A 24,100-nucleotide genomic window follows, 5' to 3' on the forward strand; every position below is an offset into this window, starting at 1 on the left:
TATCCTAGGAACACCCTGAATTGGTTGCCAGCCAATCGCCAGGGACAATGAAACAGCCACTGACACGCAGACTGCCACTAAGTGGGAATCGAACCAAGACTGCCCGTACCAAAGTCAGGCAGAAGAATCACTACACCAGTGGTCGGGAACCTTTTTGAAAGAGAGAGCCATAAACAATTCCTATTTTCAAATGTTATTCCTTGAGAGCCAAACACACAATTTAAAAGTCAAAAATACATGAAAATGTATTTTTTTTAGTCATTTTACCACTTTTAAAATACAAAGACTGAATTATTTTGACAACGTTGTTATGCTTTTGCTAATCAATGAATATCAATGAGTTCAATAAGTATCAATGAGAGAATGGATGCAGAAGACTAATAAAAAAAATAAATGCCACAGTGCCGACGTGACACTCCTATTGGTGCATTTGGGACTTGGCTCTCTCACCACTGGTTTCCATATTTTAGTTCAGAGCCATATGCACTCATCAAAACACATCGAAAACCCCATAAGCATTTAAAAATTAATATTAATTATGTATTATACTAGTTTTACATTAGTAAATACCAATATACAGAGTTATTAACGTGATATTATAAGCGACAGGAACAGGCTCAACAATGATGCTGATGGCCATTTTTCTCAAGTGTGAAGTGAGGCAAGGAAGCATTTGGCCTGTTGTGGCATGCCTGCCGAAAGCTCGGAAGTTGTAATCAAGATTGAGTGTCTGTACTGCTCTGAGAGATGAGCTCACTCAATTATTCCCTACCAGGCATCAGCAGGACAAGAAGTATCATTTACCTGAGGGGAGAGAACATGTTGGAACATAACACTTTTTTGTGACTGTGGTGCACAATGGGAAAGGTGGTTCATTCACATTGGGCAGTGAGAAGGTTGGGATGGTTTCCGCTACATTACACATTGCAGAACATAAGGTGGGTGCGTTTTAAAACACCACAGGGAGGTGATCCCCTCATCAAATACTGTTCAATACTCCAAAGATCACCATTATTACTTTTCCAACAATGGGATTTTTTTTCCACAATGTTGTAGTAGTGATTACAGAATGTAGTGTGCATCAAGATTTATTTAAAGAAATTAAGCTTTAGTAGTTTCCCAGGTATTTTAATAAGTATGAGATTTCAAAGAGGTCTGTGACCTTATATAGTAAAGTTTATTTTTGTAATGACATCATTAGATGCCATAACCCAGCAGGCCGTCTCTTTCTTATTGCTTTGTCTGACAATTTTTTGGGACCCTGGTTGAATGGTGCTTTGGAAATTTAATATAGTAACACAATCTTTAAAAAAAACGAGTCAAATATTCAATGCAACTAAATAAATTCAACTTTACAAAGAACAACAGGCATTTAGATTTTGTCATATTTTATTGAACAAATTTTAACAATTCAGATGTTCCTGTGTGGAAGAGGAAAAATACACAAAGCAAGGATGATCGGATGATGACATCTTGGTGAGAAAGAAGTCTCCTTACTTGGCAACAATACCATCATTCTTTGCCAGCCTAAGGATGGAATCATCAGATTCTCCCTGTTTTGGGTAAGAACGCACACATTTAGAAACTTGCGGCTACAAAAAATAACAAATTGAAAAAAAAACAAGGGAAAACTCCAATCTCCAATTGGAGAACCGTAAACTACTTACCATCCTGCGGATGGCACCACAGATGGCGTAGGTCTTGAACTGGCCATTGAAGCGACCCGTGACTTTGTCCACCTGCATCAGACGTTGATACAACTTGGGGTCATTAGTGTATCAGACAAACATCATTGTTTCCTATATACTATAACTAATGATCCTGAATATTCCCCACTTTGCCTTCAATTTAAATGGGCAATCTGAAAAGTTTTAACCCTTGTGAAATTTCATCGATTGTGTTTTAAATATAGTGTACAAAGTACGATTAACCCAAGTGATCCATTACTACGGGTTTTCGTGTGCATCATAACAAATGCATCCAAGAGATTCAGCTTAAAAAAATAAAAAATAAATCCAAATATATATATATATATAAGGTCACAAATACCATAAGTAATGACTTTTGCTGGAACTACAGAATAATGGTTTAAATAAAACCATGGATTGCTTGAGATCTTAGCTGCATGGATGCTATATTAAGTGGGCCGAAAAATTTGTGGACTTTGGGAAGCAAAAGAGTTGGTATAATATTAGTGAGGGTTGCCAATTCTGTGTCCTCAATTTCAGACATTTCAGCCAACCAAATATTGTCAACTCCAGGGGACGACCTCAAGAAACACACGGTTGAGAATGAAAAAAAAAATTGGCTGGTCACTTTTATATTTGTGGACCTGTGATCGACCCAACGAATCCTGATCCTGAAAATCTAATTATTCAACAGTAATATTTTCAGTGATTTGTATGAGTGGGGTGTATATTAAAGCCGTGTCACGTGCATAAAAATATTTACCTCAGCTATGTTGATCTGGACAGAAGCATGGTCCTTGGCTCCAATTATTCTATTGCTTGCAGAGCTTTGGAGCAAACACAAGAAACATTTTAATTAAATAATAAATAATAAACTTAAATGATATATTTTTATTATGTCCTAGCAGGGTTGCTCAATTTTCCTTGTTAATAAACAAACACTAACACAATATGCTGCTCCAATTAAACATATTTATGGGCAACATTTGATTTAAAGGCTGCCATTGACGTCCAGTGAAGTTGCAGGTCAGAAGGCTGCCTGACATGATACCAAGACGACAATATTTTGAGTGAGTTAAAAGTATATTGCATGTTGCAAACGTCTGTTGGAAAAGGTCAATTGCTACAAAACACAGTGGTCTCCATCGCTGCCCTAAATCACGCAAACTTTACACTACACTGCATCCGATATGCTCACCATTTACGGGGGACGTAGAGGTCCACAAATTCGCCAGCGTCGTTCTGCATGTTGATCAACGAGTCGTCAACAAAGCTACAAAACAAGACATTTCAAGTCAACATTGTTTACTACAAATAACTCTCCCACTAACCTCAATTAAACCAAACCCCAATTTATAGCAATGTGTAAACTGGCTTCCTCATATACGGAACTTTAGCTACTTAGCAAGTATTAGCAAAGGAGCTAGCATTGGCAAAGGACCGCGTGCGGCGGGATAAATGTGGTTATTTTCATATTTTATCTACAGTACAGTTTGTAACAAAGAAACACGGTAATGCTATCCTTCCAGTTGCCACAAAAAGACGCAGAAAACATCATGATGTCCTCGTTGATGATCATTTAAGGCGGTTTTGGAGAGAGCCGGACAAACACTCACCGTATCCGACAAATGGATGACAGGAAAGGAAGGCAACATGACCCGGAAAAAGAAATACTGAACACTTCCGCTTTACAGAAGTTTTGTTTACAGGGGCTTAACAAGCGCAAACTTATCTTTAATCATTAGTATCAACGTAAAACAATTTCTATCGTTTATGGATGATATTTAATGAGATAAAAATACTGATGTTAATAGATTCACAGATGGTTGCACGCATAACTATATTGTTTCCTATTTAATTGTGTGATAAGCTCCAAAAATTCAGCAAATGAATCTTCATCCATTGAAATAAATGTTTAAAGAATAGAGGAAAAAAAGAAAAAAGTAACTAGTAAAATAACGAATTACTTTGTTTAGGGGAATGAAAATATAAGTAATATGTAATTTATTCCTTAAGATGTAAATATATTACTTAACTGTATACTATCATACAATGTGTATAGCAAGGCAATAATAAACAAATAAAACACAGACACACCATCGTTGACTTTTCCAAAGAACAAAGGATATAACATCAAATACCTTCAGATGCAGTGGCGGTCCGTGCATTTTCTCGTCGCGCCTTCAACGAATCAATCCAACCCTCAAAAACTATTTTATGGCTATAAAACCTCGACTGCAGCTACAGCTGCGACACATAAAAAATATTAAATAAATCAATGCACAAAAATGGGGTAAAATCCACTCCCTAGCTGCATTTAATGATTAAATACAAATAATGGAGCTTTTCAGACATTACAACTGGGCCAGGGGGGTGATTTTCCCGGGAAAAGACAGCGATGAACGTCAATGGCGTACCGGCAAACATTGCCCGAAAATGGGGTAAAATCCAGCCGAAAACAGCATTTATTGATTAAATACAAATACTGGAGCTTTTTAGACATCAGAACCAGGCCCGGAGTATCATTTCCCCGGGAAAACGACAGTGATGAAGGTCGATACGTCCATATACGTCCATACGCGAAACGGCAAAAATTGCACTAAAATGGGGTAAAATCCACTTCCTAGCAGCATTTAGTGATTAAATAGAAATACTGGAGCTTTTCAGACATTACAACCAGGCCAGGGAGGTGATTTCCCCGGGAAAAGACAGCGATGGACGTCAATGGCGAAACGGCAAAAATTGCACTAAAATGGGGTAAAATCCACTTCCTAGGAGCATTTAGTGATTAAATACAAACACTGGAGCTTTTCAGATATCAGAACCGGGCCCACAATTGAAATATTATTTAGGAATATAGCCATATTTTACTCACCAAAAAACCTTTTTAACTGTACACAATATCCATCCTCCTTTCTTTCTTCCTTCTTTTCTATCGCCATCGAAGCTAATGCTGAAAGTCGAGCCTGTCCTGTCGTATTTCTGGCATAGTCCGTCTTGAAAATGGCTTTAAATCAACACAACAATATATTTGCTTGTGCAGCTAGCTCCAGATACAGTTTGGTAGCTAATCATAGTTGGTGAAAGCGATGACGTATCCCTACGCCTGCGACAATACATTGTGGTGTTGCCAACTCGAAATCTGATTGGTTAAAGCAAGGAAGCTAACAGACCATTTGGAATTATTTAATAAGTATTGATTGACAAAATATAATATATGATTCAGATATTTCTTAGGCCAGCAGAGAAGGCTTTCATCTTTGGTCGGCGAAGTCAGTCTACATTCTATCCACCTTCCAGCTTTTATTACTAATTGCGATTTACAGTACATTTTCCATGCATAATACCAACACTGACATCCTTCTAATTTAGAAAGTTGAAATCAAAGTACCTTGTGTGTTTGTCCTTAGTGTTTGAATTTGAAATAAAAACGATGATGATGATGGAGTCAGTGTTTTTTCTTTCAAACTAGAATTGCGTCAGAGCCACAACTTTCATTGAAGAACAAAGTGACATCATCAGTTGGACAGGAAGTTGTGGCGGCACACCATCTGATCTCATCACAATGAGTTGGAGTAACACACTGACATCATAAAGCATATTTTCAATTTCCTATGAAAGTCTTCCTTTGTCATAGGGTGAAAGACTGGACAACTTTGCCCTGTTTGAATGTGTCATCATTTAGTTTGGATGATTGGTCACCAGAAGCGGCACGCGAAAGAATGTGTGAGAATGGAGTCGGAATGTACAGACTATCATCAGGTTCTCCACCATATTGTGACTAAACATTTTGATCAAATTTCTTCGGCGCAGTGGTGTCTGCTGGCTGCTGGACAATTTGACTCTGACACGGGAGCCATATTGGCCGACATGTGCACGGAGATTGCTCAGAAACTCTCAGCTGACACCCTCAAAGTCATCCTTCCCTTGTTCCAGGAGCGGGTGGCGCAAGTGAAGCCCGAAAGCGTGAGCCCAGACATGGACGGCGCCATGAATACAGCGTTCGCGTCAGCCCTCAGTGTTCCTGAGCAGCCATGCGACCACGCCAGCCAGCTGGACTCAATGATGTCCAGTGAAATCTCGAAGCGAGTCAGCCGCACGCTGGCGTTGGCCACCGAATCCGACAGCAACGACAAGCCAGTGGCCATCTATGTCCCGGGGACGTTTAGCAAACTGGGGGTTCTGTACAAGATGGTGAGGCTCTGCTGTGGGGCTCTGTGGTCTTACCTGGCCCGCGTCAAATCCACGACACGATGTCTGGGTGCATGCTGGCGTCCGAACACCGCCCTATCCGTAGCGTCGGACAGCGATGGATCACCAAGTGCAAAGACGTCTTGCACTCCAAAATCGACAATTAGCGTCAAAGAAACGACAGAGGCGGTGAGCGAAATCCTCCGCAAATGGACAGACCCCACAGAGTCCGATCCTGAATGTTGCCAACCAAATACCTCCGCGGACCTTCACGGTACGGCGTCGGACATTGTCACGACGATTAGGAGTGACCTTCACTACTCTAACAACAAGAAAAGAAAGAGCAGTGGGTCCCACTGTCCTCACTTTGACCTGAGGCTAATCCAGAACACCTTAACCAACTTTTTTTCTTCTCGAGAGCCAACGCCTCGCCATGAGGTCATTCGCAAAAGCAGCTTTGTGGAGTTTTCCAAAAATCAGTTTACAAAACTTGTGACGGATTGTACCTCTCCGGATCTTCAGAAGGAGTCGGATTTCCTCGTTGGGGCTCCTCCCACCTCGGTCTCTAGCGCCAAGGGACGCCGGCAAAGGTCTTTGCGGGGCTCTAACCTGGATTCGCCCGGGAGTCCGCCCCCTCTAAACTTTGAGGGAATAGTTGACAAAGTAGAAGACTTGTACACAAAGTTTCCTATGGAAAGACCCAAACTCAGCCAGAACATGGAGAGCCTTAGAGATGAAATAACAATATTCTCCAGACAGCTGAGTGATAGAATTTATGATTTCATTAAGGCCAGCATTGGCATTGGTTCTTCGGACAGGCGGTCTCCACACAGACGCAAGAAGAGAAAAGAGCAGGAACCAGAGGTCATGAAAAGAATTGTGGAGGATTGCGTCGGGAAGTTTTTGCAGCAGGTGCTCCTCTGGATGGAGATGGAACCCAGCAAGCGTAAGGCCAGCGCCGACCAGGTGTCCGGTGCATTAAAAGACATCGACACGCTCGTCTCCAACATCATGCACTCAGAAACCGAAACGGAGGATTCAGAAGATTCTCCATCCAGTTGCGAAGAACTGGACAACTCAGATCCCTCGATACGAGAGATGTCCAGGAACTTTGTCAGTATGCTGATCATGACTTTGGTCAAGTACTTCCCAAAGAAAGTCCGCAAAACTCTCCAGCCGGATGACGTGTTTGTTGTCATCCGACGTCTGTCTCAAAAAGTGTTGAATATCAACTTGGCGTTTTTAGCGGCCGAGCACATGCTCAGCTGCAGCAGATTCGTGCAGGTGGTACTAAAAAATCTCTTCTGGCAGTTTGGCTCTCAGGAGAAGCTGCTGGAAGCATTGCTGTCGGACGAGGTGTCCTTCGACGAAGCGGTCTTGACACAGTTGAGCAACACGGTCAACAGCTGGCAAGATGGAGCAGATGAGCAGAGCAGAATCAGGAGGTTCTTCTCCACTGTGGGCAACACACTCAAGAGACCCTTCACATGTTTAAGTCCAGATTACTTGTAACACTTTCACGCTGAGCTGGTAACGGTATCACATTTTGCTTAAACAAAGCCTGGTTGTCATTTTATGATTAAGTGAGCAGGCTACCTACTAAAGAAGAAATTAATTCAAATTGTGATACCATTTAAATCAGATAACTAACCATCTGGGTTAGTTTTAAAATAAGTAACTAGTAAATTAACGCAAGTTACTTTTGTTTAAGGCAAGGACCTCAAGAGTCATTTGCAAGAAGGTTGTTGTCAAAAGCTCTTATTAATGCAGACTATGTTCTGTGTGGTATTTTAAAACAAGACTGGAACATCTGCTGGACATAAGGTTTATCCAGAAATGCCTGAAACTATTTGTGCAAAAATGTTCCCTGGAGTTTTGACAGGGAAAGTAACTTGGCTGGGACGCTGCAATCAAGAAGCAAGGGTTGTATACCAAAGCATGTTTAAAACTTTGGGGAAGAACCTCAGATTAAAAGACAATAGCCCCAAAATATGCTCTAATCTTGCTCCTTAAACAAGTGAGGGGAAGTCATGTACAGAAACTGATGGCTCAATCTACCAGGTCACATGTTGTAAAAATATCAAGGAGTGAAATCAAACACCTAACAATGAAGAGGAGTCCAATGTGGGAGATGACAAGACAGCCCTGGAAAATTGCAGCACGTTATGGCACATATCAGGGAATGAGGAACTCAATGAGACTGGAAATATGACCGAATACCGTTCAATGGTGTTCATTTTTTTTTGAACTCGTTAAGAGCTGTGATCCATAGCCACTTTTTTTTAGAATTTCAATTCAATTGGAAAACATATTTTAATGACTATTTTGTCATTGTTTTTTTAATGGTGCAAAATAAAACATTCCAATGGTAACAACTCAGTGAAGATTGTATGACTTCTCTGCACTGAGTTTGATTGTGATATCCGCAATGACATGATCATTAGAGTGCAGTTGATGAGGTCACATTCTCTTTTTTTATTTTTAACACAGTTCAGGCAAATACAAAAAGATAGACAAACATGGCAAACAGATTTCCTAATGCAAAGAAGTGAGACAAGCTTTTAAGGTCTTAATGCAAAAGGAGTACAGGAGACACCATAGAGGCAAATTTTGGGCATGTGAACTTCACAAGCCACCCATCGTGATGAAATGAATAATGAAAATATAAAACTTTATACGTGTCCTTATTTGAGTAGGAAAGGAGCCAGTCGTGGATCTTGTTTGAGCCTTTGGTCCAATGCACGGTACCTTTGAACAGCTGATCTTTTGTGCCTGCAAACACATATAGTGGCATGTAAAGACAAAGAGAAAATGCAACAACAACAACAAAAAATATAAAACTGATGTTCATATTGTTTAGACGGAGGCAATGTTTTGTGGTTCTGAAAACGTAGAAATCTGAAGAACCCTTCCAGAGTGGGAATCTTGACAGTGCTACACCCTGTAGTTTTGAACTAAACAGTTGAAAATGCAAGCATTCTTTTGGTGACAGCTGTTCCCAGATAGTGGCCAAATCACATCTTAAAAAAAACTGCCCAAATTACAACCTTCCGTCCAAGTTAAGATAATGTTAAGTAGCACAAATCTTATCAGCCCACCCAAAGCATTTCTACCCCACCCCGAGTCTTAAAAAATAGACCAATGGGTTGGTTGTTGCTGCCATCTACACGGTGGGTGGGCCTTTTTGCACTTTTGCGTCTTGGTGTAAACTCATTTCAGGACGCAAAAAAGTAACAACAAAACGCCACTTGTTTTTACTTCCGACCCTTTCCCTTCTAAACATGGCCTCTATATTTGTGATGTGTGCATTTATGTCTGTGTATCTACATGCTGAGTCGCTTCTCGGCAACGTGGCTCTGAGAGGTGTGCTGGGCGCAGTAGGCATCGTATTCCTTCTGCTCCTGGTGGCTCATATCCTGCTGGGTTGAGTGGTAATGTTCTTGTATTTTTTTCAGTGCTCGTGTCGCCTGCACACACACACACACACACACACACACACACACACACACACACACACACACACACACAAACACATCAGTTGACATTGGCTAACACTGTCGAAATAGTAGTAGGCCGATTCTCTTTTCATCAAAGTATGAGGTAATAAAAATATCAGATACCACAATTGCAATCAGAGCACAAAGCACATCGATGATAAATGCATATAACACTAATTTTGATTTCTATTTCATGTGGCCTTTCATGGAAGGTCGCTTTCAAAAAATATTTTGACATCAGAGATATTCATCCAAGGCCTGGTACCTGGTCGTGACGTTCCTGGATAAGTCGTGTCTGTGCATTCATTTGTCCCTGGAAGCTTGCCAAGCTATCCTCGTATAGACGTTGTGCATCTTCGGCGTTCGTGATCTCGATGCCACTCAGTCTGTTTAGGAAGGGAGCCAAAAAGTCTGTGTCCTTCTCTTGCAACCACCGCTGCTCCTCGGCTGCGACACGCTCCTAAACCATGCACGCACACACGCGCACGCACACACTTTATTGCTTTTTAGAATTGACCATATGTGGACAGTGTGACAATTTTTCTAACCGGTGTACATTTCAGATTTTGCAGCTTCTCTGCTTGAGTTGATCAGAATGCCTGCGTAAAGATTTTTCTATGGAGCTGCTCTTAGGAAAGCGCATTAAACAAGGCTTCTTCCATAGTCTTTATGTTGTTGGTCGTCAATATGTCTACCAAAATGGCACAATATCATTTGCCAGCCTCTCTTGAAGGCACTATCTGAAATCAGAGTATTGCCGATCTGGAATAGAGTGTTTCAATATGTGGACCTTCGATGCAGATCCTCCATGCTAAACAAAGAACCCTCCTGTACAATATCTCGAAACTCTGATGAGTATAACAATTTGAACAATTGCATTTTTGCATTCTCATTAGGAGCTTCATTTTATAACTTTGAAATTATTCTCTAGTAGTTACTAATTTAAAAATGATGTTTAGTGTGATTTACTTTGTCAAGTATTTGGGAAAATCAGAGACAAATAAAACTTGAGGCGTTTAGTGCATTGTTTGTTTTTGTGGTATGTCGTGTACTGCACAAGGACCAAACCATTTCCTCTCGGAGACTGCGGGCCTTGGCTATGCCGGTGGTAGTCCACGGCGAAAAATGAAGAAGAATATCTATCTCCTCTTGTTCCCTGCAAGCCACGATATCTCGCACCTGTGCACATATTCATGACTAACTATCTAAGAATGATTCTCTTTGCATGCTTTCCTGCACTTTCTGTTTCGACTGGAAAAACATATTTTTCTCTCTCAGTCTAAACTCAGAAGAACACCAAAAACCCTCCATCCTCACACCTCTTTTTTGGAGCTCTTGATCTGGAGATCGACTTCCTGCTCAGCTTTGATGAGGTCTGAGAGAAGTTCGTACAGACCGAGCGTTTTTAGGGGCTTCTGGTAAGGATCCACCTAAATGAACAAAGAAAAAAAAATGTTACTGTGCTGCCATTGTTAGCATCCGTTTACAACATATACTACATGTGGTTGTGTATACATACATGGAAGCCGGAAACCATGTCAGCCCTGAATTCCGGGTCCCTTGAGCCGAATGGTTTGATGAACGTCCTCATGCATGGGACAAAGCGGTTCTCCTCCAGATGGTACTTTACCTCAATCTTCCTTTGGGACGCCACAAAGACGCGCTCAGCCACATCCTCATTAGCATCCTTCTTTGGATTCCTGTGGAAACGCTCCAACACTTTCTGTGCACACACAAACACACACATTATACTACAGTTGTATGGAAATTCACTCCTAAAGTTGTTACACCATGTTAGCGATGAACACAGAACAGCTGACACAAAGCCAAAGTTTGTTTTGTACAACATAACTGATTCATTAGTTGCGTCTTATAGTAGTGTGTAAAATACGGTAGGTCTAAAGTCCCTAGCAAAGTAACTAAACCACCTGTTAATGGCAAACTAACTCGCAAACAAACTGATTGAACCAACTAAAGAAGAATTCAAGACCAGCAAACTACTTTTTTTGTATTCTAGTTATAATCACTGAGTGACTGGAGTGGACGCTCGGACCGATTGGGTGTCCTGAAAAGTGATTTACCAGCAAGGGTCTCTCTTCTGGTTTTGTGCCAATGTGTTCCTCAGGCAATATGACGTTTTGGTCAAAGAGGACTTGTCTGTAATAGAGGAAGTCCTCACGGCCTTTGAAGCTCTCTGTCATTTCTTCTGGTGTGTCCACCCGCCGCACCAGGCCGTCCACGCGAGCGCCGCTGAATTCCATCTCGTGCTCGCAGCCGCCTGTCGGGGTTGACGTGTATCTGTGGACTGAGCAGACCGTGAATGGTGCGTTAGGATTAATGGCAACAGAATGTAAAATTTAAAACAAAAGGAAAAAGGATAATTGTTAACGACAGCCACAGGAGGGAGACTGGGTGAAGCATTTTACAATGCCCTATTCTTACACTCTTTGGCTCCTCATACATTAGAATACTCACACTTGAATCTTTTTAAGACCTGGACTTTTTATTTTTGAGTTCTAGTATGCATTCTACTTTTACGCTTGATGGTTGTGAGATGGGTGCGCGTGACTATTTACTTACATAGAAGGTGAAACTGTCGTCCCTCTGTGAAGCGCTCGATGGTGATGCCTGTCACTTTATTCATCTCACGCTTCCGCAGGTGGTCGTTTCTGTTTCTGTACCACTCCTTCACCGTCATCAACTCTGCGTCTGCAACACATACACACACATTTGACACATACGAGACGGCATCAGCATCACACACGCGAGTAATGTGCGAATGCTCACAATCAAAGTCCTTGTAGGTGCTCAGTCGGGTTACCAGACCATCCATCCGCAAGTAAGGTGCAAACAGCTCTAGTTCCATTTTCTTGTAGCGAGTCATCTTCCAGCCTCCAGGCCAACGCGTCTCCAAGTCTAACCGCAACGCAAAACATTTGGACACAGACACAAAAATATCAACTTTTACATGCTCTTACCTACAAGTAAAGGAAGCAGCCATCCGCTAATTTGGGCTATCACGTGCCATGGTGGTTCTGTTCATAAAAGCTAAGAATATGTCGAAATTGTACAACATCGTTTAATGTGGGAAGGAGAGCAATTAGATATTTTGTACCTTGTTTGGAGATATAGATGGAATTGACCCAGGTTCTTGGCATCTCAAGGACTCGGTCTTCTTCTTCTTCTTCCTTCACCAAAATACCATTCAAATTTGATTCTGAAATCACTGTATGTTTACGACTGAAATTCTTGTCTTTGTCTCTCAAACTTTGCAAAGACGTACAACAAAAGTCATGCCCATCATTTTCATCTCCTTCCTCTTGAGAAGTTCAATGTTGAGTTGCCTTTTACTGGTGACGCCAAACAACACTGGCTCCCACATCTTGATGTCATGGAGGTCATATTCAAGATCCTGTACACACAAACAGCCACATGTTTATGGCTAATAAGTGCTCAAATTGTTTTATACAATACATATAAAAAAGATGAACAGCCCAGTTCTGATAACAAGTTTTGTTTATTCATTCATCTTCAGTTACATTTATCCTTAATAGTGTCACAGGGGTGCTGGAGTCCTATCCCACCTAACTATGGGCAGTAGGCAGAATACACCCTGAATTGGTTGCTAGCCAATCGCAGGGTGACAAACAACCAATCTCGCACACCCTCATACCCAGGGACCATTTAACTTAGTCAATTAGCTTACCATGAATGCACCAGGAATTAAACCCTCGGTCCCAGAACAGTGGTTGGCAGACGTGCCAACCACTCTTCTACCGGGCCGTGAAAAATAATTGCCTTATAATCCTAAATATTTCTGACACTCACAGCACTGCCATCCTTGCAGTCCTGCATGTTGACGTAGTAGTTGAGGTTATTCCACACGCTCTCCACGCCCAGAAAATGCTCATAAGTGGTGCTGTAACTCCTTCCTGTCAGTGGGTCAATCAAGAAGTTCTCCTGGACACTGCGGCACCCAGCCAACACCAGCACCCAGCAGTGAACCCGTAAACCCCGCAAGGTGTCAACAGGTGCGTCCGGTAACTCCTGCTCGGGTCAAAAGTCGTTGGTGCAAAAGCCAAAACTAAATGCGTGTTTCCATGTTACCTCATGTTGCTTGGCTTCAGCTTCAGCCTCTTCTTGTTTCTTCTTGGCCACACGCGTCAAGAATCGACTCTTTGGTTCACGTTGAAATCTCTGCCATGGCTCACTTTCCGCCGGCACGTCAGTTTCCTGCACAACACCAGTGAAAGCTGGCTTTTAAAACGAGGGTACATGCGAATCAGCTGACTTGCCTACCTTAGCCTGTGCGCTCTTCATGGGGCATTCTTGTCGTCTTTGGTCGAGCTGACACATCTCCTTGCTAGCATAGCCGCTAACACAGTAGGCATCATAGTTGGCGCCCAGCAGCATACTGCACAGTAGGGTGGCATATTCGAAACACGTCGCCGTCTGACTGCGCAACACCGAGGTCGCCGAGAACAAGAACCTGGGCTGCACATACACACTTCTCCCAATAAAACTTTTTTTTAACTTTAGCATCATCCATAACTTCATCATTCATTCATTTTCTAAACTTCTTTATCCTCATTAGGGTCACGAGGGGGGCTGGAGCATATCCCAGCTGACTTCGGGCCAGAGGTGGGGGACACCCTGAATCGGTGGCCAGCCGATTGCAGAGGGGACAGAAAACCATTCACACTCACATTCATAACTCGGGCAATTTAGAGTGTCCATTTAGCCTACCATGCGTGTTTTGGGAATGTGGGAAGAAACCGGAGTACCCGGAGAAAACCCACGCAGGCCCGGCGAAAACATGGAAACTTCACACAGGGTGGACCGACCTCGGTTTGAACCCAGGACCCTAGAGCTGTGAGGCCGACACACTAACCACTTAAGTCGCCGGGCCGCCCATCCATAACTTTTTGGGTAAAAAGGTACCCACTTTCCCTGAGGTATATCACCTGTGGTGAATCATAATATTTTTTCCCAAAACATTTTTCCCATTGACAAAGGGGCAACCAAGTCACAGAATACATTATAGTATAAGTGAAGCTCATGCAATCTGTCACTCACAAGCTCTACCGGTGGTTCCAAAGGATTCAAAGACAGGAAGTCGGCCACAAACGACGCACATCCATCCCAGTTTAGCAGCTCGGAATGGCTTGTCATGGTGGGACGCAGTGTGGTCGAGACAAATTTCTGATGGCAAACACACTCAGGGGTCACCGGCGACTATTTCGAGTTACGCAGATTATTATGGGCAGTTTCACTGCAGTCACCTGAATGCCACATTCGTTGAGGGGGCAGAGCAGCAGAGGTTTGCGTTCGGGACACAAAAGGTGATACTGACACTGGAAGTTATCAGCGATGGCCAGCAGCCGGACTTCCTCCACGGAATTTTCTCTGTATGACTCAGGAAAGGGCAGACTGGGCCTATAAGACACACTTGCTCATCAGTCATCAAATGTTACCTGTTAGCCAATTAGTACAGAAATGATCCAGAGAATGCATATTCTTGTTAGTGGGTGGGGGTTGATCTCGTGTCCCTATTTGTCACGTTGTATGTCTTTGCTCCTCTGTTTATGTCATGAAAAAGGTTGAATATACCCAGGTTGCCCTACCTTTCTGACCAATGCCCATGTAAGACCTTTTGGAACATACAGTAGCGTGTGGATTTCGGTGTTTGAAAGACAGGGTCTCTTGACATTGCAATTTTGTGTTTTGTGAGAAAATGAGCATGAAGGGGCTTACAGGAAATCACTCAGAGCCAGGACAGGTGGAACTTCCTCCACTTGCTCGACTGATCCACTCTGCTCTGCTCCACTATCGTCTTGTTCCTCAGTGCTGAACTCCAGAGACGTGGTCGTCTCTTCATCTAGGCTGCTCATTGGTAGCTTTTGTCGTTGGCTTCAGAGCACTTGACCAAAATGGCAGCCTGCTCAAAAACTGACATTAATTCATTGAAAATCTCATGTTACCAAGGTGAAAGAAATAGGAAATTTCAAGGAAATTCCAATGGCGGTGAAAACTAAAATAGCATGTCAAATGCAAATATTATATTCATACCAACAAAATTGAAAAACAGTATATTATTCAAAATATATAATCACATATTATTGGATTGAATCATACCTGGCTTACGTGTGGCTTTTTGTTAGCTTAGCAGCCTTCACGGGACGTTTTTGTTGTGGTCCCGTCGCCACGGTTACCAAGTTCCCAATGAAAGATAGGACATTGGGGAGAACACATTACTTTATCAACGCCATGATATATCCTCAGTTTATACCTTTACATGTTGCAATATATAGAATAAATTCAACCCTTGTTAAGATTCGACAAAGTTGTCTCATACTGAACCCCACAAAGGAAAGCAATATTGTGGGTAGTGTGCAGATGAACAAACATCAGAAAGTTAAAACATTTTACTACCATAGGACCTTTACCAAATCAACCAAAAACAGCAATCAATTGTTCTCATACAGTATCTACTCGTGTACTCTCCCACTTCTGAGAATACCCCAACTATTGCCACAATTTTGTTATGGCTATATGTACAGTATTTGGTACAGTGTACACTAAAAAGGATAACAATGTCAGCTTCAGTTTAATATCATTTTTAATTCAAGCATAGTATTGTGAACTAAGATAGTATAATTATAGCTGCTTCGTGGTGTAGAGGTTCACTCGCCTGACTTCGGGGTGGGCAGGCGTGGGCTCAATCCCCACTAGTGGTGGAATGATTGGGAGTGCAGATGGTTGTTTGTCTCTCTGTGTGCCCTACGACTGACAGGTGACCAGTCTAGGGTGTAGTCTGCCTTTGACCCGAAGACAGCGGGGTTAGGCTCCAGCAACCCCCGCAACCCTTTCGAGGATGGGCGGTATGGAGGATGAATAAATGAATAAAAAAAATGATAGTATAGTAATTATATAGTATAGTAATAATTTATTTCCCCAAATGACATTGAAACGCCATCTTGTGGTGCAATGTATTACTTACTTGATCATATACAAAAACATTGACTTTTGAATCTTTTTTTAACATATGGCGCATTAATTAATGCTACGGCTTACTTAAGTTGCCATAATATCAATTTTTACAATCTGATTTGTGTGAAACAAACCTGGTTAAGTACTAAGGCAATGAAAAGTTGTACAGTATACGTATACATTTTATACATTTGTTAAAGCAATGTTTAATGTTTAAATTGACCAATAGTGGCCCTTTGCTGAGTGGTTGTGCGTTAGCCTCACAGTTCTACATGTTCTACCCGGGATTGTGTGGATTTTCTCTGGGTACTCCAGTTTCCTCTCATGTCCCAAAAACAAGCAGGAAGGTAGGTTAAACACTCCAAATTGCCCGTAAGTATGAGTGTGAGCGTGTATGTTTGGCTGGGATCGGCTCCAGCACCCCCTGCGCCCCTTGTAGGAATAAATGATTTGGAACATGAATGAATGACATACAAATTGACCAATTATTTTAATTTCTTTCTTTTAAATTGTCTCATTCACAAGAAAATGAAACTGGGTAATTTTCATATTTCAATATTTGGCTGAGATTTAAAAAATACCTGAATGCTTCACTGATTTTATTCTTATTGTATTCAAATTTCAACTACGTTACCGCTCAAAACTTCTTTATTTTATTATCAACCGTTATTGGTCTTCTCCTTGTGACAGCCTTCAGTTTCATTTTCCAGCATTTTCCAGCTCATATTGAAATTTTGGCTCTGTAGGCTGTCCTGCATCCTCTTTTGGAGCTAAACACACATTAATGACATTTAGGAGACAAAAAAGACACTGATTTTGTGAATTTGAAATTTACCTGCACCAAGACAGTTTCCATATTGAAATCAACAGATGAACTCTTCGGCACCACAGTCAACTTCACCAAAAGTGTCCTCATGGGCTGAACAACTTGATTGCAAAATAAGAGAGAGGGAGGATAATACATTTTTAACTCCACCCAAAAATTATTGTCCAATGTTTTTGATATACTTTATTAACTGGAATTAATATAAACAACTACAACATAATTTACAGTAAGAGCAGCCTGATATCAGATCCATTATATTAAAAATCTGTGTAAAAGAAACTGGGTTAGACAACATTCCTTGACTCATAGTTTTTTATTTTTATTTTCTATGCTGGTGATTTTTTTTGACCTTCAGTCAGGCCTCTGTGCTTTCTATAGTGAGGATATACAACGTCTACAAAATGGCAGCTGAATTGAATCATAATGGAGGAACTCTCGTCAGTATTTATCATTGTGTCATTGAGGAGTAGCAAAGGTGGATGTTCACTTACCGTAGTAGCAGATAGATGGAAGTTGGGTGTCACAGTTGTGGTTCTTCCACTGTGCTGCATTACTAAAGTTGGCCACCACACAGGTGTCCTTCTCAGTCTCATTGGAAGGTTCTCCTTTTTGCCAGAGTGAGAATGTCAAGGCACTTCCGTCCGACCACTTCCATGAGTCGCGTTTTAAGCCGAGCCAGGCATTGGGCCGACCAGCGAGCCGGAACTTGATTTTGTGGTTCTCGGGCTCGCTGCTTATGGTGGCCAGTTCACTCTTGTTTTCCCGGCAAGATGCCTGCGCCATGTGCCAGGTCAGGCTGTGCTCCATGAGTGTGTAATTGCCACTGGACACTGGGAATACATCCTTATTAAATGGTGGGGAGAATTGTAATGCTCAAAAACATATAAGTCAGTGAATCGTTTCGTGGATTTAATGCATTGTGTGAATTTTTCGAAGATTTTAAAGTTGGAACGGTGAAAATCACCTGTATGTGGAGAGGTTTGTTTTGCAAAGCATCTCTTCATTAAGTAGAAAACTAAGTGACTAACTTATCCAATAACTATTTAACCACTCACGAAGCGGTGGACTGACAAATTGATAAAAAAAAATGGGTTTTGCACTACCTGTTGCACATATTGGTGAAAATACAAACTAGTATATATGCATTTTGGGGGAATTCCAACTTGTACTTAATGATTTAAGACAACATTATATAGATTTGTATGAAGAGGGAAACATCTTACTGCAGATGAATGGATGCTGTTGGTCGCACTCATCGTCATGCCAGTAACCCTCCTTGTCCATCATAACACAACATTCTCTGTTCTGCTTGTTGTCTGGTTGTCCGGGATTCCACTTGCTGTAGTTTCGGTTTCTGTAGAAGGTCTGCCCCAAATACGACCACTTCCAGTTTGGCTCTTTGGTGGACAGGCCGATCCAGGCGAGCTGTGAAGGAGGAACCAGTGGAATTTTTTTTTGTACATTCAGGGTCGTTAAAGCCAAGGAACAAATATCTTTTGTGTTGTCTAATGACATTGAGACTTCTGAAAACTGCCAAACAGCTGTTTCAGAGCAGAAGGTCTTTTATAATGCAACTTCATCTTGGATGTAGATCCAACAAAGGCAGAAGTTTATTACAATTTTTTTTAAACCATCACAGCAGTGATAAGTGCCAAGCCCTTTACTTTTCACACAGTGGGACCAAACGCTATTTGCACTGAAGTCAGGCAAATGAACCACTGTACGACATATGTGCCCCTATACAACAGTTTATGAAGGATTTTTTTTAAACTCCATGGCTACATTGATGTTGATAAGGTCCAATTCATTTTAGGTGTCAGATCTGACAGTACTACACTAAGTACTGCTGCTGTCCCAGTTTAAAAGAAGTCTTTGTTCGTACCCTGGAAACAGCATTTAACACAGTCTAATGACATTATGAGTACCTGCTCTCCCTTGAGTATCGTGTCAAGATCCTCCATGTTCATCATCGTTTTCACGTCCTCCTCATTGTGGACCGCGGCGAGGTCATGATGCTTGCCTTTGCAGTGGCGTAGGGCTTCGCTCTGTGTCATTGTCTGATTAACAATATAGAAGACACGGCGGGCACTGTAGCACAATGCACACTGGCCTAAAAAGGAGGGGTACATGGGGAGATTACACGTGTCTCGAGACATTTGCACATCCAAAAAGTTAATTCCTTGCCTGATACAATGACGGCCACGATCAGAAGAACTTTCTCCATTGCTGTTGTCTGGTGCATCACTGTCAAAACTCTTATTCACTATGCTCCATCTAATTTGTTTTCATGCAAATTCATACTAGAAAGTCTTACCACTTCCTCTTTACACTAAAGTCCACCCTATGTTAAGGAGGTTTAGTGATAAAATGCCACATAGCAGTAAATTCAGTTCAAAATGGATATTTAAAAAAAAATTCACCATTCTCCAAATGAAATGGTTATTTGTTTTTATCAAGTTGTTGCTGTGATCAATTGATAGTCTCAAAAACTGTTATTTGCCATTAAATATCTGAAATATCCAGAATATTATTAAGTATATATTTGAGTGCAGTTGTTGTATCCACATCTGCTTTTAATTAATACATCAGTCAAATTGAGTTAATTCAATAAGGTTCACAATCGTTTTGGCATGTATCAGTTTCAAATAAAACACTAGTAAATAAATGTATGGCTGTTAATATGTACCAATACAATTAGTAGTTCATGACTTAACATGTCTGGGCATAATTTGTGAAATACTGTCTTTTGTTTTTTAAAATGTTTTAAATGACTGAACAATAGCCACCTCGCCAATTTCATTATCGTTATGTTATTTGTAACTAACCACCTCGCCAATTTCCTTATCGTTGTTATTTATTTGTAATGATTGTGGTTTTCCTAAATGGCTTATAAATTAAATGTACAACAGCATTGCTATTAATCATTGTTCATCTGTTAGTGTTTGGTAGTAAGCCTTTATGTTTTTTTGTTTTTTCAATCTAATATTCTGTTCAAGAGAGCCCGCTTTCACTTGTCACTAAAAAAGTAAACATTATGAAAACCTGTCAAGTGCGCAAATTACGACTTGAATTGACGCTTGTGCATTCAATATGGCCGTCTCATAGGCATGTAAGGTTGCGAAAATGGCTATCTATGTTTGAGACCATAGGCATGGAAATCTCAGGTTGTACGAAATGGTGTGTGCATTAACAGCACGCACTTTACACAAACGATCTATTCTAATAAAATCGCTTCTTAATGACACCAAGATATAATCTCTTTCATTTTACGTGCACACTACGATGGGACATTTGCCCTGACCAATATGGCCGCCTCATAGGCACTTCGCTTAGCCGGGTTGCGTCGTCTTGCCCTGACAGACCTATCTGTACTAGTTCATAAAGCGACGTAAGAAGAACTTCCGCATTCGAAACACCAATAATTTCGGGACGTTGCGATGAAAAGGAAGTAGATCTATTTGCTATATATTTGACGTCCATTGTCGTTTTACGATTTTATATTCGTTAGCTGTTAGCAGACGTTTAGCCTTCTTTTATCAGGGATCCTGTCGTAATGCGCGTTCCTGTACGCGCCGCACTCCTTGTGTGTGTGTGCATGATCACGGTGGCGACTCATCAGTTTACCGAGAAAGAGATGCACGATGTTAGGTAAGCATACGATTGAATAAAAAAGAAAGAAAAAGTCAGGTAAGCGTGCACTTAACAAAGTCTACTTTGTCAACCCAGAGGAAGTTGAAAAATCATATTGCCATACGATATCAGATATAGGATTAGTAAAATAGACACTAGAATCGCGTCCATGCCCATCTAATGACGTGATGGTCAATATTTCAATGTCAATATTTGACTACAGATCAGGTCTTTTGATTTTTGTAGTTAAATACGCCACATACACAACAAAACAACACTTTTTACTACTACTAGCAGACTACTACTAACCCATTTTAAAATAACTTTTTAACATTCACAACAATATATACCAACTTAAATATAAGATAATATAACTCATCATGTGATGATGTGCTACATTACACACAGTAAGCATTGCATTAATATGTACTTTAAATTCATCCAGACAGCGAATCAAAGATATGTTCTACCATGCGTACAACAGTTACCTGGACAACGCCTTCCCTTATGATGAGCTCCGCCCCCTCACCTGTGATGGTCAGGACACTTGGGGAAGGTGAGTTCAACGAGGGGGTGCGCAAAGTGGCAGGTATTTTACATCACTGTCATCGACATTTCCTCTTTTTTCGTCAGCTTTTCGTTGACACTCATCGACGCGCTTGATACCCTGCTGGTGAGATTAAAAATGAGTTTCTCGCGTTGTTGCATACTGCGCCTGTGTGCAATAACACTTAGTCATGGTGTGCGAAGGTACTGGGAAACCAAACTGAGTTTCAGCGCGTGGCGTTACTTCTTCAAGACACCATTGACTTCGACATTGACATCAATGCCTCCGTCTTTGAGACGAACATCAGAGGTTTGTGCAAGTCGCACATCAACTGAACTTTCGCTATTTTTTGTAACAAGCTGAAAAACACATTTGGTAGCACATCCCGTATCTGACATTAAAGATGGCTCATATCAGATCAGGACCTTCAACACTTCTTTCCGTCTCAAAATGGCAAAAGCTGCCTACGTCTGAGTTTGCAAACATAACATTTTTCTCGGCGTCTGTCTTTCAGTGGTGGGGGGTCTGTTGTCTGCCCACCTGCTCTCAGGCCAGGCCGGCATGCAGCTGGAACCCGGCTGGCCGTGTTCCGGGCCACTGCTGAGGATGGCTGAGGATGCTGCCAGGAAACTGCTACCTGGTAGTAAACATCAAGTCAAACACAGTGATATTTCAAAATACTGGCTTTGGTAGAATTAGAATCTAAAAGATCATTACAATTAAATGAAACCTGGCTACATTGTCCCCATGTCCCACAGCATTTGAAACCCCCACGGGAATGCCATATGGCACGGTCAACCTGCTGCAGGGCGTCAGTCCCACTGAGACACCTGTTACCTGCACCGCTGGTGTGGGGACCTTCATCTTGGAATTCGCCACACTCAGCCGACTTACCGGCGACACTACATTTGAAGAGACAGCACGCCGTGCGCTGAGGGCTCTGTGGAAGACCAGGTCGGACATTGGACTGGTAAATGTAAAACGTGTAGATGGGATTAGCCAAGCAGTAACTGCAGTTATTTACAGTAGAAGTGTGTGAAACAACACACAAACAACAACAAAGGACTGATTTCACCAATCATCACACTAAATGTTTCACCTCCAAAGATACAATCATTTTAAAATTGTCCAGTTTTGCATATATTATTATACTACCACCTGAGGCAGGGGCAGTATCATTTAAAATTGTATCTCAGCATAAATTGAGTGTCCACAAAAACAATATCATTTCATATTTAAAAAAAAAAAAACCTTATCACTAATTTCTCGTTGTGTTTGTGGGGTTGCAGGTAGGCAACCACATTGACGTCGTCTCCCAAAAGTGGGTGGCGCAGGACGCAGGCATCGGCGCTGGTGTGGACTCCTACTTTGAGTATCTGGTGAAGGGTGCTATCTTGCTCCAGGATGAGGAGTTGCTGAACATGTTCACAGGTGAGTTATATGTCCCGCTCGTCACTTGCAGAGATACGACTGACAAAATGAGGCGTAATTCTGGTTTGACAGCCTACGACCGGGCCCTTGAGAACTACACACGCTTTGATGACTGGTACTTGTGGGTGCAGATGCACAAAGGTACCGTATCCATGCCTGTCTTCCAGTCCCTGGAAGCCTTCTGGCCCGGCCTACAGGTAGCCACGGGCCCCCGGCCTTCACGCTCAATGAGAGGAAATTGGTGGTTTAAAGTGATTTTTCGTGTTTCCAGACTCTGCTAGGTAATTTGGACAGTGCTGTCAGGACCTTCCAGAACTATTACTCGGTTTGGAGGCAATTTGGAGGTCTGCCTGAGTTTTACAGTATCTCGCAGGGCTACACGGTGGACAAAAGAGAGGGCTACCCACTCAGACCTGGTCTGTTTATGTACTGCACATTCTGCAAAATGTGGGATTTAGCCTTATGAGTCCTCATGTTTAAATGTCACTCTTATCTAATGCGACTTAGAGTTAATGGAGAGCGCCATGTACCTGTTCAGGGCAACCAACGATCACACATACCTGCAGCTCGGCCTCGATGCCGTCGAGTCCGTCGAGCGGATCGCTAAGACGCCCTGCGGTTATGCCAGCGTACGTGCCTGACTGGCAGATACGACACAAGTGTGCCTGTTCCCGCTGATGGCGTGTTTGTGCTTTCAGGTGAAAGACCTGCGAGACCACCAGCTGGACAACAGAATGGAGTCCTTCTTTCTGGCCGAAACCATCAAGTACCTTTATTTACTGTTTGACCCCACCCACTTCCTGCACGGCAACGGAGCAGAGTCGTGGATCGAGGGCGGGGTGGACGGTCAGTGCATCCTGAACTCGGGGGGCTACATCTTCAACACGGAGGCACACCCCCTGGACCCGGCGGCGCTCTACTGCTGCAGCAACCACCGCCATGAGCAACAAGAGCTCCGTGACATTCTACTTGGCTTATCGCAGCCCACTGAAGAACACAGAGGCCAATCGGAAGAGACACGCCCACACGGCCAGTCAGAGAGCATTGCTCTGAAAGTGGGTGAGCGGAAGGCCGCCCCTCCGCTATCTTGTCCTGTTCAGCCTTTTAGCGCTCGACTCACCATCCTGGGACAAGTTTTTACCGATAACACGTGACCTTGCGTGCCAAGTGACTTGGTCGTTGGCTCTGTTTTGAGAAGAGATGAATACCACAATACATGACTTATTTATTATGCCTGTGTGTTTGCTTCATCATCTCCATGAGGGGGCAGTGCGCACTGGGAAATTTCCATCACTTCCCA

The 24,100-nt window shown here is 42.2% G+C and overlaps 4 protein-coding genes across 6 annotated transcripts; 1 reads left to right on the top strand and 3 right to left on the bottom strand.

Moving 5' to 3' along the window:
- Positions 1-1,371: 1,371 nt before the first annotated feature.
- Positions 1,372-3,053, bottom strand: rps21 (ribosomal protein S21). Its single transcript, XM_077595271.1, has 4 exons — positions 2,887-3,053; positions 2,452-2,515; positions 1,668-1,739; positions 1,372-1,553 (listed from the first exon to the last, which is right to left on the bottom strand). Exons 1-4 carry the CDS (start codon positions 2,934-2,936, stop codon positions 1,494-1,496), a joined length of 246 nt encoding a protein of 81 aa, XP_077451397.1. The 5' UTR covers positions 2,937-3,053; the 3' UTR covers positions 1,372-1,493.
- A 5,291-nt stretch (positions 3,054-8,344) lies between these two features.
- ccdc135 (coiled-coil domain containing 135) lies at positions 8,345-14,570 on the bottom strand. Of its 3 annotated transcripts, XM_077601015.1 has the most exons (15): positions 14,453-14,570; positions 13,676-13,790; positions 13,484-13,609; positions 13,205-13,423; positions 12,660-12,788; positions 12,492-12,564; positions 12,164-12,292; positions 11,957-12,085; positions 11,458-11,681; positions 10,896-11,099; positions 10,696-10,806; positions 10,445-10,555; positions 9,642-9,836; positions 9,207-9,346; positions 8,345-8,651 (listed from the first exon to the last, which is right to left on the bottom strand). In XM_077601015.1, exons 2-15 carry the CDS (start codon positions 13,787-13,789, stop codon positions 8,564-8,566), a joined length of 1,992 nt encoding a protein of 663 aa, XP_077457141.1. In that variant the 5' UTR covers position 13,790; positions 14,453-14,570; the 3' UTR covers positions 8,345-8,563. The 3 variants fall into 3 exon arrangements, with proteins under 3 accessions (XP_077457141.1, XP_077457131.1, XP_077457123.1); XM_077601005.1 differs by lacking the exon at positions 14,453-14,570 and having other exon boundaries at positions 11,007-11,099; positions 13,676-14,140; XM_077600997.1 differs by lacking the exon at positions 14,453-14,570 and having other exon boundaries at positions 13,676-14,140.
- A 1,949-nt stretch (positions 14,571-16,519) lies between these two features.
- LOC144074556 (lymphocyte antigen 75-like) lies at positions 16,520-21,310 on the bottom strand. Its single transcript, XM_077601051.1, has 6 exons — positions 19,377-21,310; positions 19,118-19,302; positions 18,416-18,617; positions 17,684-18,022; positions 17,202-17,293; positions 16,520-17,136 (listed from the first exon to the last, which is right to left on the bottom strand). The coding sequence occupies exons 1-6, from the start codon at positions 19,432-19,434 to the stop codon at positions 17,026-17,028; spliced, it is 987 nt and encodes a 328-aa protein (XP_077457177.1). The 5' UTR covers positions 19,435-21,310; the 3' UTR covers positions 16,520-17,025.
- On the top strand, positions 20,553-24,031 carry edem2 (ER degradation enhancer, mannosidase alpha-like 2). The gene is made up of 11 exons (XM_077601026.1): positions 20,553-20,840; positions 21,268-21,378; positions 21,456-21,495; positions 21,573-21,678; positions 21,884-22,009; positions 22,128-22,339; positions 22,659-22,800; positions 22,873-22,997; positions 23,072-23,216; positions 23,308-23,429; positions 23,499-24,031. The coding sequence occupies exons 1-11, from the start codon at positions 20,746-20,748 to the stop codon at positions 23,952-23,954; spliced, it is 1,680 nt and encodes a 559-aa protein (XP_077457152.1). The 5' UTR covers positions 20,553-20,745; the 3' UTR covers positions 23,955-24,031.
- The last annotated feature ends 69 nt before the right edge of the window (positions 24,032-24,100 follow it).

Source organism: Stigmatopora argus, chromosome 1, assembly GCF_051989625.1.
Source record: "Stigmatopora argus isolate UIUO_Sarg chromosome 1, RoL_Sarg_1.0, whole genome shotgun sequence".
NCBI lineage: Eukaryota > Metazoa > Chordata > Actinopteri > Syngnathiformes > Syngnathidae > Stigmatopora > Stigmatopora argus.

Bases quoted from the DNA above. Each gene is read 5' to 3' on its own strand.
- rps21 (XM_077595271.1), bottom strand. From the start codon at position 2,936: ATGCAGAACGACGCTGGCGAATTTGTGGACCTCTACGTCCCCCGTAAA. The intron at 2,516-2,886 runs GTGAGCATATCG...TTTGCTCCAAAG, and splicing joins CTCTACGTCCCCCGTAAATG to CTCTGCAAGCAATAGAATAA. The intron at 1,740-2,451 runs GTAAATATTTTT...CGTCTGATGCAG, and splicing joins TCCAGATCAACATAGCTGAG to GTGGACAAAGTCACGGGTCG.
- ccdc135 (XM_077600997.1), bottom strand. From the start codon at position 13,936: ATGATGAAGTTATGGATGATGCTAAAGTTAAAAAAAAGTTTTATTGGG. The intron at 11,100-11,457 runs GTAAATCACTTT...GTGTGTGCACAG, and splicing joins CAGAAGAGAGACCCTTGCTG to AAAGTGTTGGAGCGTTTCCA. The intron at 8,652-9,206 runs GTAGATACACAG...ATGTGTTTGCAG, and splicing joins GCCGAGAAGCGACTCAGCAT to GCACAAAAGATCAGCTGTTC.
- LOC144074556 (XM_077601051.1), bottom strand. From the start codon at position 19,434: ATGCACCAGACAACAGCAATGGAGAAAGTTCTTCTGATCGTGGCCGTC. The intron at 19,303-19,376 runs GCAAGGAATTAA...CCTCCTTTTTAG, and splicing joins CGTGGCCGTCATTGTATCAG to GCCAGTGTGCATTGTGCTAC. The intron at 17,294-17,683 runs GTAAGTGAACAT...TTTGCAATCAAG, and splicing joins TCCATCTATCTGCTACTACG to TTGTTCAGCCCATGAGGACA.
- edem2 (XM_077601026.1), top strand. From the start codon at position 20,746: ATGCGCGTTCCTGTACGCGCCGCACTCCTTGTGTGTGTGTGCATGATC. The intron at 22,340-22,658 runs GTAAATGTAAAA...GTGGGGTTGCAG, and splicing joins CCAGGTCGGACATTGGACTG to GTAGGCAACCACATTGACGT. The intron at 22,998-23,071 runs GTAGCCACGGGC...TCGTGTTTCCAG, and splicing joins CCTTCTGGCCCGGCCTACAG to ACTCTGCTAGGTAATTTGGA.